Source organism: Alligator mississippiensis, chromosome 10, assembly GCF_030867095.1.
Source record: "Alligator mississippiensis isolate rAllMis1 chromosome 10, rAllMis1, whole genome shotgun sequence".
Taxonomy (NCBI): domain Eukaryota; kingdom Metazoa; phylum Chordata; order Crocodylia; family Alligatoridae; genus Alligator; species Alligator mississippiensis.
Genome location: NC_081833.1, coordinates 3323341 through 3337582, shown reverse-complemented (window position 1 = coordinate 3337582; position 14242 = coordinate 3323341). Strand labels below are relative to the sequence as shown.

The 14242-nt window shown below is 55.4% G+C and overlaps 1 protein-coding gene across 1 annotated transcript in view; it reads right to left on the bottom strand.

Annotated features, from left to right (window-relative positions):
• Positions 1–6135, bottom strand: part of CUX2 (cut like homeobox 2) — a 185654-nt gene extending 179519 nt beyond the window's left edge. Inside the window, 1 exon segment of the mRNA XM_059713373.1 lies at positions 5776–6135. Coding sequence (XP_059569356.1) covers positions 5776–5865 — 90 coding nt within the window. The 5' untranslated portion in view covers positions 5866–6135.
• Between the last annotated feature and the right edge of the window lie 8107 nt (positions 6136–14242).

The window sequence follows — 14242 nt, the reverse complement described above, 5'->3', positions numbered from 1 at the left end:
ACACGGCCGGTCAGTGCCAGAGCCAGGCGCAGAACCGTGCTCTCTGCTCCGGCTGTGGGGTCCTCCACAGTGTCCCTCACCTGCATGCTCACTTCTTCTTCCTATTGCTGCAGTTTAAGGGCCAAACTCTACTCTTGGCCACAACTGGGGAAATCCAGAGCAATTCCAGAACATCTCTATCCTAGGAAGGTAGCCATTTCAAACCAGCCTGTGTTCCTCGGAGCCTTCCCCAGCCAGCCTCCAATGACGATGGCAAAGCTCACGCACGCCAGCACAGAAATCCATCTTTCATGCTTTAGTAGGCTTTTCCCTTTTAAAAATAATCATTACCAATAAACAACTATACACTAGCTACTGAATATAAACATCAAATTAAGTAGCTACATGCGTTTGTTATAGATGATATAGCTTGGTTAACCAAAAACCTTGGCTTTGGAATATGTATCGATTTCAGCAAACATATATATTATTTTACTGTAAGTACCAACATCTGCTGTAGTTAATATACACCAGTTTAATTTAAAATGCATTAGTTGAATAAAAATGCATAAAATAGAAAAGAATTGCATTAGCCTCGATAAAAAAAATTCAATTTCATAAATATTATCTAGTGTTAAAATGCATTGATTTCCAGGGAAAAAAGTATTGGTCAAAGATAATTTACACTGGTTTGAATGGGAATGTATCAGCTTCTATACATATGTATTAGTTTAGTCAAATGTATCTGATTGTACAAAAAAATATTGGTTTGAGCAAAATATATTCACAAGAAGTCAAATGTGCTGGGTTTGAATAAACACCCTGTGCAGATCAGCTCCAGAGAAACCTGGGTGAACTCAGCCAGCCGGGAGTTGAAAGTCTACCACAATAAGGTGGGCCGTGCACGTGTTTGACAAGTCCAGCTCCAGCTTAGCATCAAATCCCATCCCAGCATCCCCCTAAGACAATGCTGCTGGATACGGTTGGGCTGCCAAGGACTCAAGGGCCTGATCCCACCCCACTAACTCTTCTATCAGCTGGATTCAGAACAAGATCTGGCTCTAGATCAAGTCAGGTCTTGGCTTCCATAGCAAAAGCACTCAGCCCTGAGGGATGTGAGCATCTGCAGCACCTTCGCAATACGGGGGCTGCTGGTCTTCTGTGTCAGGCCCTTTGGCAGGGTCACCTAATCAGGCCCTCTGCATTTGACAGCAGCGTCCTGCCACTACCCCGATGTTTGTGTGCGTGTTGCTAATCACCACTAAGAGGCCCCTTCAAAGACAACAGGATTGCTCACGGGAGTCCAGGCTGCAGGGCTGGCACTGGACAGTGAGGTAGAGAGCTGGATCCTCAGCCCTTGGGGAGGCCAAGGGAGAGATGCCAGGTTGAGGAGCCAGGCCAAATGCCTTACACCCCTGAAAGGCAGGGGGCACAGACTGCTGCCAGCATCACAAGATAAGCAGCTCCTAAACAGCTCTACTCAGGCACCAAGTGGGGAGACAGGAGAAAGGAGGCAGAACGACAGGAATTTGGGGGTCTAGGATCTCGCTGCTGCTGCCGATGCCACCAAGGAGCCTCCGAACTGCAGGAAGCTGGTATGAAGCAGGCGCTCCGAGGTTCAGACAACAGCGGACCTTGATGCCATCTGCTCTGCCTCAGATCCTTAGTCCCACCCTAGTGAACACAGCAGGTCACAGGACCCTGAGCATTGGCCCTGGGGTCGAGTGCTTGTGGAAGGGAGAGGGGAAGGCATGGCAGCCAGCTCCCATCTGCAGGGGGGAATCCACCTGCTCTTGGCTGCTTCTCCTGGACTCAGCTAGGGCACAGGGCCAGCCCAGCTGCCTGGAGCACGATTCCATGGAGCAGTGCCTGCTTTCCTGCAGCGTCCTGCATGCCCTAGCTGCCTGTTGCCTGACCTCTGGAATGAGGCCCATAGGGCAGAGAGCACAGGGCACCAGTGCAATCAGCTCGGGGCACAGAGCTTCTCCCTTCATTGGTCTGATGAGACCGCAGCTTGCAGGGGACCCTGAGCCAGGGGCTGAATGTTGAGGCAAATCTGCTGAAGGCAAGAAGAGCACAGAGGCCCAGATGCTGTGAACGGCACCAAGGCAAAGCAAAGGCTTCAAGCATGTGTGGGAGGGAAGCAGCCACTTTACGAAGAAAACAGGAGTGCGACACCTGCCCTTTAGGCACAGCGTCATGGTGGCGGGAGGAGAATGCGAGTGGGAATGAGCGTGGGGACATGGCTGGCGCAGACACCGTTGAGCTCTTGGGTCCCCCCGGCAACCCAGGCAGGAGCAGAACCAACGGGGGTGAAGCCTACCCTTCCAGGCCTCTTCCAAATCCCTCTTTGTCTCCCTTGCCAGCCCCCCTGACCACAGCCTCCTTCCACATGTCCTGTGTGCAGCACCCGTGAGCCAGGCACAGACCCAGGGGCGAGTCAGTGCCGGTGGGATGAAACCCAGGTGTCCCAGATTGCAAACAGCAGCCTGCGACATCCCCCTAGCAGCGCTTCAAGTGTGTCCAGCATCTGTCCCAGCCGTAGAGATGGTCCAAGGAAAGAGGTTACCAAGCAAACCTTGGTTCTCCTGCACCCCCTAGACTATCACAACTGCAACAAGCACTGCACCTTGCGTCACTGCATCCAGGGGATAAACAAGGATGAACTGCAGTGGCCGCTGCATGGTCTTGTAGGGCCAGATTTGGCTCCTGGTTGCAACAGCAACAACTCAGGGCAGAGCCATGGGTGCTGGTGGAGTCCCTGGGGCGTGAGCGGGACAGGGAGGAACACAGATAGCAGCAGAGAATCCCCCACCTGCACATGGACCTAGAAACGTGGTGAGGCAGGGAGGCCCAGGCCCATCCCGAAAAGCATACAAGCAGAGCGCATGAGCAAACAGAGCCAGGCGGACAAGAGCAGGCCTAAAGGAACAGCACACCCACTGCTGGAACGGCAAGCAACTGAGTATCTGCTCCCCTTATCTGCAAAGGAGCCTGTTTTACATGAAAAAGCCTTTCTAATTAATAGGCCTGCCCCTCTCGAGCTTGATAAAGCCAGAGCAGAAAGGATTTGATTAACCCCCGCTCTTTTCAATTTGGCACGTTCTGCCTCGGCGAGATGTGTTGCCTGCAATAGAGCCAAGCCCAGCTCATCCTGGCAGAGGGCGATAACATTCTTCCCTTTGTGCCACAGCGATGTATCCCTCTGTGCCAAGGGCGCAGATCCACCCCGGAGCTCGCTGGCACCTCACGCACCTGCTGCCTGCATGGGATACCAGCTGCCAGCTCCCAGCTGCAATGCCCCCGCCCCACATGCATATGCACAAGTCTCGATACCCAGGTGGGTGTCTGGGGAGGCTGGAAGATTCAGCAACTATGACAAGACTTTGCCAGGCTGTTCAGGACAGGAGCAGGCCCTTGGTGAGGAGTTGGGGAAAAATGGCCAGCACAGAGCCTGCTGGCTGGAGTGAACTAAGAGCATCACGTCTGCACTGCTGGGCTGCCATGGGGTCCGACCATTTCATGGTCAGCTTACGCTAACATCTATGCCACTGATGGACCTGACCCAACAGTGCGTCTGGCGGCAGCATTCACCCTTCATCCTCCTGCACAGGCTGCTCCAGAACGGGCCTGCACCTGGCTTTGACCCCATCCAGCAGCAGCAGTGTAGAAGCAGGTGCCCAGGGGCCTGTGTCCCACTGCACCAGCCATGCCAGTCCATTGGGTCCTTTGCCTGATTGCACTCTCCAGCGAGCTCCACACTCCCGCGCTGACAGCTTGCGTTAGGCTGCATGGAATATTGCAAGCCGCATTGATTTTCTGTTGGCGAGGCAGTTACGCCCTGGTCGTGCCCAACAGAGACATTCTCAATGCTGATTTTATTCCCTCTGCGAAACATTGTTGGCCCTGTTGCTCCAGACCCTGCCTACGACCACCTTGCCCCAAACTTTGATTTTGTCACAATTCTGTTAGCCCCATGTCTCCCCAAGGAGGGGTTGGGAAGCAATGGCCTTTATTCAGCGCTGCTGGAGAGTTGTTACCCCCCAAGCAAGGCACTGGTAAGACCCCACCTGAGATGGGGACAAAGGGAGTCAAGTTCCCAGCAATTGATGCTTCTCCCCCCCCAAAGTAACGTCCTCTTTGGGTCACTGTTCCCAGAGAACAGAATCTCCCCGAGCTGCCACACGCAGCTCTGGCAGGCGCTGGTTGTGAAACAGCCTCCAGTCCCATCTGGGGTGTGAGCTGCCAGCTGCTCCAGGGTCCGTGCAGGAGCATTGCAGCTCAGCAGGAGCCAGCACTGGCACCAACCCGGCCTTCACCGGGGGACACCTGAGGCAGCAGAGCAGGGAGGTGGCCATTGGGGAGGAGCACGCCAAGCTCCACAGAAAGCCCCAGCACATTTCAGGTGCCTCTGCAGGTACCTTGTGGGGCTGCAACGGTACAACCAGCCTTTCCCCCCACCGCTCCCGCCCTCCACAGCCTGCTCCCTCCTCCCTGACGCAGAGAACGCTGCACGAGAACATTATCTCCCAGATCCTTGGCAAATATCCCTGCTTTCCCACCCGGTGCTATAATACGATGCTCAGGATTATGTCTGACAACTGAGAAATGAGCAACAGAGCAGATGTATCGTCTTACAAATTACCGTGGAATTATACATTGCCATCTGCACCCCGTCCCCATCCAGAATTTTTATACTGCGCCATGGCCTTCCATATGCAGTCATATGTTTGGAGCATCGGATCCATCCTGTCACTGTCTCGGAATCCGTCATACACCACATATGTGCCATCCAAGCCTGCGAACGAAGTGCTAGCGCGGTCGTCTGCCTTTCCGAGCTGGGAGTAGCGGGGCACTGGGCGCTCCCCCCTCACCGCATTCGACCTCCCCCACCTCACACAGCTAGGGAGAATGAGGCACACAGCAAGGAGGTGGGGTGCACACAAAGCCATGGCAGGGGTCCGGCAGAGCAGAGAATAGGCCCCGGAAAGCCATCTGTGGAGCCCGAACCAGGGAACCTTCCACATCTGAAAGTGCAAGCCCCTTCCTTGTTTAGCAGCCGTAGCCATTAGCTCAGGGGCCGTAACCCCTGGGACCCCCCCGTGGGAAGGGAACAGGCACATGCAGCCCATGTGTGCTATAGACGGAACAGGCCATGGTGCCCCCAGGACCCTGTGCCATCCCAGCTACCAGCTGTTCACATCCTGCTACCCAGGACAGACTCCTAGGAACCAAACTGCCACCCAGCAAGGCCCCGATCCTCCAAGCAGGCCTCTGAAGCTCCCCAAAGGGTGATGTTTTCAGAGCACCCCCACCACCCCCAGGAGACAGCTTCAGGCTCATTAGCTTGCTGCTGTGGCCAACAAGGCAGCATACACCCCTGCTGCAGCCCACCCTGTGGTTGCAGCGCTGTCTGCTCCTCTCCCAGCCCCATCTGCTCACCAGACTGCTTGAGTGCCTATTCCCACATGACCATCCAGCAACCTGCTTCCACCTCCACCTGCAGCCCCCTGAGGCAGTGAACATGGGACCCCTGCCTACGTCCAGGCCACGCTGCGGGGAAAGCTCGCCTTGGCCCAGGCAGTGCAGTGTAGTCTCCTCCAGGCCCTTCTTGCACTTGCTCACTGTCAGGGTTGAGAGGGCCACAGGGGCTCACTAGGCTCTTCACCTCCAGGACCATCGCCTCCCCTTCCAGAGGCCCAGCCCAGGCCTGGTCTCCTCTGGGTTCCAGCCCAGGGCGCCTGTATCACACAATAGAAACCTGCACCCTCACCCCATCTTTGGGATGCTTCCTACCTTCCCTCCTTGCCTGTCGCTGCAGCTGCTTTCTCCACAGCAGCTCTCGTCCTGCACCTCAGGCTCTCCTGAGCCAGCTGGCAGCCCCATTCTTCCAGACCTGCAATCCTTCCCCGCAGCTGCTCGTCCTGGGCTGCTCTGGACACGCCTGGAGAGGTAACAAGGCCCTTCATGAACCCGGTCTGTGCTGCTGCCTTGTAAAACCTCAGTACCCCATCACAGCCCTGACAGACACTCCCCGTGCCCTGTTCAAAAAGCTGCAAGCTCTGTGGGGCACGGACCATCTCACAACGGCCATGTACCACGCCTGGCATGACTGCACCCTGGGCATGGTCAAGGGTGCAACCCAGATGCCTGCATGGCACCACGGGCTCCCCAGGCAGCTGCAGCACACACAGCCATCTCTGTGACCCATGCCACGCTGGCTGGCCGATCCATTAATTAATTATTTACTGGTTGCTCTGGCAACAAACTGGGCTTCTCAGAGGCACTCTCACAGGGCCCCCGAAACGTGATACCGCTGAGGCTGGTGGGTGACTTGGTGAAGGTTACATCCCAGCAGACCCACTTACCGCTCCCTGGGAAATCCTCACCTGTGGCACTAGCACTTGGCAGGCACCAAGGCCACAGTCCCATCAGCTGATGTGAGCAGACCCGTCTCCACAGCCTGGGGCACAGGGATCAGCCCACTGGGTACAGCTGCCTCAGTTATCCCAGCCTGCCACAGATATCTACCCAGATGAAGTGCCTGCGACTGAGTTTGCTTTTCCCTAGAGGAGCAATCCAGCCCAGCTCTGCACCGACAGGGCTGGAGGGGAAGAGATGAGGACTTTGCAAGGCCCCCATGCTCATAAACGGCTCTGCTTTTATTGCTGGAGTCGGCCTGATGTGAAGAGAGAGCCCATCACTGCCCTGTGTTAGGAGCTAGCCCATCACTGCTGTTTTTTATCAAGTGAGCTCCACATGCTGGACAAAGGTTGATGATCACCCCACCACCCCTTCTCTGAAGCAGTTTCCCCACTGGACAGACCAGGAAGGGAAGTGGTCCCAAAGCACACGAGGAACAGGCCAGAAGCCCCATGGCCTGGATCTCCGCTCGCAGCTGGCAGACACTGTGTCCCCTGTGAGCCTTTCCTCCTGTTCTCTGAGCCACATCGGAGGGCCTGGAGTAACTCTGGTGCAGCCCTGAGCCTGGGTAACCATTCCAGTGGATTAGCCCCCATCTTCAGCGGCTGGGCAGTCCGAGCTGGAAGTAAGCATGAGAAGACTCTCTGGGAATTTTAAGCCTGAGGTGGATTGGATCCAGACAGTTGTTGTGGTCCGAATGAATGTGCAACAGCCTGCTCGCCGCGGGCCTGCTGGGAGCAAGGAAATCTGTATCTTGGACAGGCAGCACCAGCATGCATCAGACCAGGGCACTCTGCACCATGCCAAGTCAGCTAGCCAGAGAGGGAAATGGGAAGAGTCTGTCCTTGTACATGAGAGTTCACTATCTGCTTCTAGGGGCCAGGCCTCTGGGAAAGGGGAAATGGAGGCGTTTCTCCAAACACAGGCACTTATGTCTCCAGCAAGCAGGGGAGAATTAACGGAGTAAGGAATCAGAGGTTGGTCAGATCCCATTAGCTGCAGATCCCTCAGGGCAGGTATCAGCCTATGTCTCTCACAGGGGGGTGGAGAGGAGCAGGAGCCCTCAGGTTCAACAGGCTGGAGAAACCCCCTGCCATTCCCTCACCCCAAGTCCAGCCCGTCTTTGGGTCTCAGGAGGGGCCGTAGGGAAGAGCTAGGCCTCCCTGCAGCTGGCTCCCCCACGCACCCCGAGCAGCGCTGGGGCTCACGGCGTGTGTGATCACTGATAAGTGCCATTAAGTGGCTGTGCGTTGCACCCTGACACTTATGGATTTTACCTAACACAGCAAATTCAGGTAATTGCACTCGGGGCCAATTTGTTCAGCCGAACTCTGTGGGGGGGAGGCAGCATCCAGCACCTGACTGGATTTGAAGCTTTCTGAGCTTGCCTCTTCCCACCGCTCACCCCTTCCCACCTGTGCCCTCAAGGATCCTGCACCACGTAGACGCCAAGCGTTGGGCACTTGTGCCCAGTTACTACCAGATCCCACCCAGGGCCACAGACAGACGCCAGGGTGCCTGCTTGCCCAGGCATCCCCAGAAGGCACAGGGAGGACAGAGGTCACCCCACTGGGGTGTTTCCAATGAGACTGACCCACACGATAGTCCAGGACACAATTTCAGACAGGAGGGAAGCAAACCAGCAGCTCTCTTGAGCACACAGAAACCCCTCCCAATAGGGAGGTAACCCCCACTGAGCAGCTCGGCCTGCTCTGCCCAGCCCCTCTATCCCCCACGCTGGAAACACAGACATCACTCACAGCACCAACACCCCGCGGCGCGGCGGTAGAAGCACCCTGGGGCCTCCTTTTCCAGGGACAGTGCGATTTCTACTTTTCACCAAGAGAGGGCCCCCCAAGAGCAGCAATGGGTAGAGTCCAGGCTGCTGCAGAGAGCGGCAGGAAGCATCCATCCATGGGCACACGCACTCCCGTTACACTGCTGGGCACTGCTCTCTTCTTGAACGCTACAGAGACCCCCTGCAAAGAAAGATCTCCCAGGCCTGAGAGCCTCAATTAGGCTAAGAGCACGGGAGCTTTCCAATGGCACATCCTCTGCTTCACAGCACCCCAGACCCACCTCAGAGACTCTGCTTCTCTTTCTATCCTAGAAGCCAAGACAATAAATCCGCCTGGCAGAGAACAGCCTTGACGCTGGGGCATGAAAAGGTAAAGAGAGTCCAGTGCCTCTACAAACCATCCCTTCCCCAACCCCCCCTCCAAGCCTGGCTGTGTCTTCATGTCCTGTCAAAGTGTTGTGCGCTATGCTCTTTTGGTGGGTTTCCATCCGCTCCAGCCAGAAAAGCCTCATTTCAGCATCAGCACAGGGACAGGCTACTTGGAAAGGACAGAGAGGTCTGGAGGGGCTGTGTTTTAAACAAGTCCCCTCACCTATACACACCGGGCGGGGGGTTCTGAGATGCTGCCAGCCCCAGGTCACGTCCCCCGGTGCATCAGGCAAGAAGCTGGTAACAGGTACCCAACGCAATGATAACCCCCCTAAGCGCCAGGCATGCTGCTCTCAAGCTGTAGCAAGGATATGGTATAATGCTGGTGCCCTCTTCTGGGCACTGCGGTAGGAACTGTCCAAGGCTGGATGACTGCTAAACCGCTCGCCGATGGGACTTTTGTTACCTTGCGCCCAGCGCCAGCTCTCTGGGACACTGGGAACACACTCCAGCATCCAGGCCATGCTGGAGGCCTCACAGCTGCATCCTCATTGGGATTGTTACCTATGTTAGCCACGTTAGGCTGGCATGGATGTGCCTACCCAACCTGCAGCCACCCCTTCCTCTCTGCTGTGTAGATGTTGCCCTTTGGGCAGCCCTCTGCCACACTGATGTGATGACAGGTGAGGAAATACCACCCTCCTCACCATCCCCCCTTGGGAACCTGTCTCTCTTTTGCTTTGGAAACCTCCATGGACTTTTAACTCTTAGAAGGTAACACTAAGCAGGAGAGGATGGCTGGTTACAGCACTAAGCTGGTCTCAGGAGACTGGAGTTCAGTCCTCTGCTCTGTCACAGACTCCCTGAGTAACCTTGGGCCAGTCATTTCATCTCTCTGCGCAGCAGACCATAACATGGGGGCGCAGCCCTGCCTGGCCGTGCGGAGAGGCTGGGAGGATAAGTGTATGACACCCTAAGCGACTCAGATGCTGCGGCCATGCAAGTCCCACAGATGTGCTGCAACAGGCAAGGTGGAAGAGTCGCCTTCCAGTACAGATCATCTGCCCTTTGCCCTGCAAGATCTTGCACATCTTTGCTGGGAACGAGTCCATTGGCAAGAGTTTGCTCTTTCCTTTCATGCTCTCATCATTAGGGCAGGGGGAGCTCCTCCACTGCCCGAGCTAGCACACTTCACCATGGCTTTGCACTAGCCAGGGCCTGGAATCTGCCCTGCCCTTCAGTGCCTCCCATACCAACTGCAGGCCTGCTTCCTATCTCCACCCTGCCTCCCCAGCTTCTCTCTTCTCCTCACGTTCACGGGAGAAGCCACCTCCAGAAGATGCAGAGAAACAAATCTGTAGAGCCTTACACCATAGCAGGCCTGAGTGGGAGTTTTGCCCAAGTAAGGTCTGGACATCTGCTGCAGGCTTGGACCAAGATTCTCCACTCAAGGGTTTATTCTTATACCGGCTCCCTTTGTCTTACTCGTTTTTCCTCCTGTCTATTTAAATCCTGTTTAAAATGCCCTGGCTTGTGGCCAGAATCCCTCACATGTTCACACTCCTTTTTGGCTCAGGCCCCCCCATGCCAGGCTGGGAACAAACGCTGCCCGTCACACTATGGCTGTTTGACTTTTCTCCGGGAATGCGTCCCTGTCTTCTGGTTTTCGTCCATTCCTCGTGGAAAGCCAGGACTCACCTGTGCTGGCCTAGTGCCTTTCCCAGGACTCTTCTGAGCCCTGTTCTCTCGTGCCTCTGCCCTCTGGCCCTGTAGGGAAAGCCGGCCATGCTGGAATATGTGGCATACCATTCGAGGCCCTTAAAGCCAGGGAGCAGGCTTGCAGGGGAAGGTGTTAGTGAAAAGAGGCTGTCAGGATATTAAAAATGATATTTGAGTCCTCTCGGCAAACAAGGACAATCGCATCTCAGCAGAGTCCTTGAACTCCAAGGGATCCAGTTTCCCAAGTGTTTATTAGACACGAGTCCCTTTTGTTTCCAAAAGCGTCGCAACCTTCTAGCTTCCCGAGGGGAGGAGCCTTCCCCAACCTGAGTGCGGCAGAGGGGGATCTTGCAGAAGCAGCAGGCATCCCTGGAGAGGGAACTAGACTCTCACATCGTTGTCTTCTGGTGTCCATGGACTCACCTCCGTCGAGTCACCTGAAAGTGCCTCCACCCAGGGGGAGTCCTGTCTCCGCTGAGTGGCACTCACTGCTAATACAGGTCATTGGGCTTCACTGACTCCCCCACATGATAGCTCATGCAACTGAGCAAAACACGCTTCATAAAACTTGTCATCAGGTGGCCTGATGTTATTCCTTCCTGGGCAGGACAGAGCCAGGGCAGGCTGTAAAGTGTCTTCTGCTGTTGCAAACCCATCGTGGTGTCAAAGATATCAATGCTGAAACTTCTGCCTCTCCCCTGCCTGGAGGTCAGGGAATATACAGGGAACCTCCATCCATCCCACTCACAGCAGGACAACCGGCAACACCTCATCCGCTTACGACGGCATTCAAATGACCCCTTCAGCTTGAATCGTGCCCTGGCCTCCCAACGGCCATTTCCTGCACATCAAAAACAATTTTACTATTTTCTGACTGGGACTCACATTGTTCAGGGCAGAATCTTTATTGGTAAGGACTGCCAAAATATTGCAGTGCTACACACTGCCCAGATCGCTTGCCAGGTTTGTGTGTGTCCAGGTATGGACATGAATGTGTGGACATGTATGTGTTTGGATACCAAGAGATAAGGCAGCATGAGAGAGCCCGTTCTCATGGTGCTGTCAGCCTAGCCGACACTGGCAGGCATGGATAACTTGTCCAGAGCTCTCTGTCATGTCGGGGAACCAGAAAAACTGGGCTGGATGGCCCCTCAGGAGGCCACAGAGTCCATCCCCTGCTCAAGGCAGGAGCATCCCTGTCCGAACCAGCCCAGACACATTTGTTTAACCTGCACTTAAAGATTTCCAACGATGGAGATGGCACAACCTCCCCTGCTAATATCCCACTGCTGAGCCACCCTGAGGGCAGGACAGTTCTTCACACTATCCCACCTCAATCTCCATTGCTTCCTGCCCTGCCCCCTAGTCGGTCACCTTCCTATTGAGAATGACCCTTTGTGTATTTGAAAATCAATCAGACCTTGCTTCAGTCCTCTCTGCTCCAGAGTAAAGCACCTCTGGTGCTTGCTCTTCCCCCATGTGTCATGCTTCTCTAGAACTCCAGTCATTTCCATTGCTCTCCTCTGGGCTCTCCCCAATTTGTCCACATCTTCCTCGAAGAGCAGTGCCCCAGTCTGGACCCAGCTCTCTTGGGAAGACCTCCCCAGTCCTGCATGGAGCAGAATAGGAGACTTGCATCGACACACCTCTGTAGAGCCACCCCAGCAGAACTGACCTTCCCGGGTCTTTGCAGCTGGCTCAACACTAGCTCCTGGGGCATTGCACTTTGCTCCCCAAGGCTCCCCACCTTGTGCTGAAATTTCAAGACATTCTGCAGGCATCTAATGAATGACCTTGTGACACAACCAGCCAGCTTGGATCTGCCCCATCCAAGGGCACTGTGGCCCAAAGACAAGAGGCTCCTGATTTGGCAATTTTCACTGGAAGTTGGAGATGCTCAGTTGCCTCTTCTGCAGCTGCCTAAATGGAGCCAACTTTAGCCTCCTGCGCAGGGCTTGGCCTAGCATGAGAAGCCCAGCTACTAGTCCCTGCTCCCTGCCCCCAGTAACAATGCCTCTAGCAAACTAAGGAGCCCGAAGAGCAGCTTTCCTAGGGTGTCTCCTGGCCGGTGCATTGCAGCTCAAAGGCATGGCCTTTATATAACTTGTGGACTGCAGCCCTTGACAAGCAGGTTCAGCTGTAACAATGCCATTTCCGTAGGGAGGCACAAGGACACTGGAGAAGCAGCTGTTGTTTGCATCTTCGCTCTGGTAAGAGAAAACCTCCGCAGGGCTGGCCGGGCAGCTGAGAACAGCAAGGGATCCGAAGGGCATTGTTCAGCCACGAGTGTCAGTCTCACTCCATTGTACAGGCATGTCTGCACTGCGGCCTTGTGTGGGGGAGGCCAGATAAAATTAACAGGCTAAAAATAGAAAGGCAACTACCTCCACTCAAGGGGTTCGGCTTTGATGTCGAGGGCTCCTTGGGCTCATGGGACCTGGGTGAGATATAGCACCCTCCCAATGGGGGAAGACTTCATCGCCTTGCTCTTCAGTAGCCTGATCTGCAGGAGCTCCCAGCCTTCAACCAGCTTGGTTCTCCTGGGAGAAACAAACTGCAGCCACAGTACCTGGTCAATGAATGTGGGCAGAGTGCAGACTCGTCTGGGGCGGGCTGTTCATGACAACTGCTCAACTGCCCACAGCAAGGCTAGCTGCGAGGGTAAGAGCGATAGCAGGTGTCCAGCTTAGCTGGACAGCAGGTGCATCTCAGTAAGGCTCAGAAAGGGCTTGGAGGGAGATGGCATTGCCTCCTCCTGGGTCCTCAAAGCCTGCGCTGCTCAGGGCTGTGGGACCAACCTGACTGCCAGCAGCCCCGAGACAGGCAGGGCAGGAACCACCTCTCCTGGTTCCCAGGACAGGCACCATGGCAGGGAGGAGTCTGGCCAAGTGGCTCTTCATGTGCAGGGCTGCTCCCTTCAGAGCAACTTTTCCTGGCCCTGGTTTTCAGCCCAACTAGGAACAGCACTGCTGTTCTCAACCCTTGGCCAGACTCCATCCTCCCGGGAGCCCAGCAACCCCACCTCCCTCTGCTGCTCTGAAACCACAACCAGGAGACGGGGTCATAGGCCAGTGGTTCCCAGTGGCAACTGGAAGCGGAGGAGGAAAGAGAAAGCCCCTCAGGTGAAGGGGATGCTAGACAGCTACACCTGGAATCAAGGTCTTACTCAGACAGGGGACAGGGGACAACCGACCCTCTGGCCCCAGAGCCCAGGGTTCCTGACTCTGCTGGAGCCCCTTGGAGGGTGTCACACAGCCCTGGTGTCTGTGGGCAGGGAAGCCTGCGATGCTTCCTCTCATCCACTGGGTAAGTCTGGACCTGCTGCGTGCCACCACAGAAGTGGCTGCATGTGTGCGATGGGAGCTGAAAACCCCAATGCCCGTGTCTTGTGCAGCCCTGAGGGACCCTCCCGACAAGGAGGTGCTATCTAAGAGGGAAAGGTGCCTGGGTAGGTCAAGATGCACCCTGTGAATACAAAGAGAAGGGGCAGAGAGGTCAGCTCCAGCTGGGTAACAGGGCAGATCACAACCCCACATCTGAACACCCCTCGTAGGAAGGAGGAGAAGTTCAGATCTGGGTTTGGATCGGGAAGTCAAGGCAGGGAGCCTTGTTGGTGCTCTGGGCTGGCTTTGTGTGGATAGACATCCAGAGCCCCAGGGACACGTGATTCCCAGGGTAGTTCTACCCCACCGGTGGGGAGCGACTGACAAATGTGGGTGTCACTCATCCCAGACAAGCCCCACAGCACGCCTTACATCAACATCTTCAATGGGGAAGCCACACAGACGCCTGGCATTTCTCTAACCTTGAAAAACTCCGAGTCTCACATGTCACCCAGCGACAACAAGCTGTTATTCAAGATGAGAGAGAGAGCGAGACAACGGAGCTGGGGGTGGCTGAGGTGCTGCCGAACTGACCCCTAGCAGCCAAAAGTGGGCATGGATTTATTTTTAA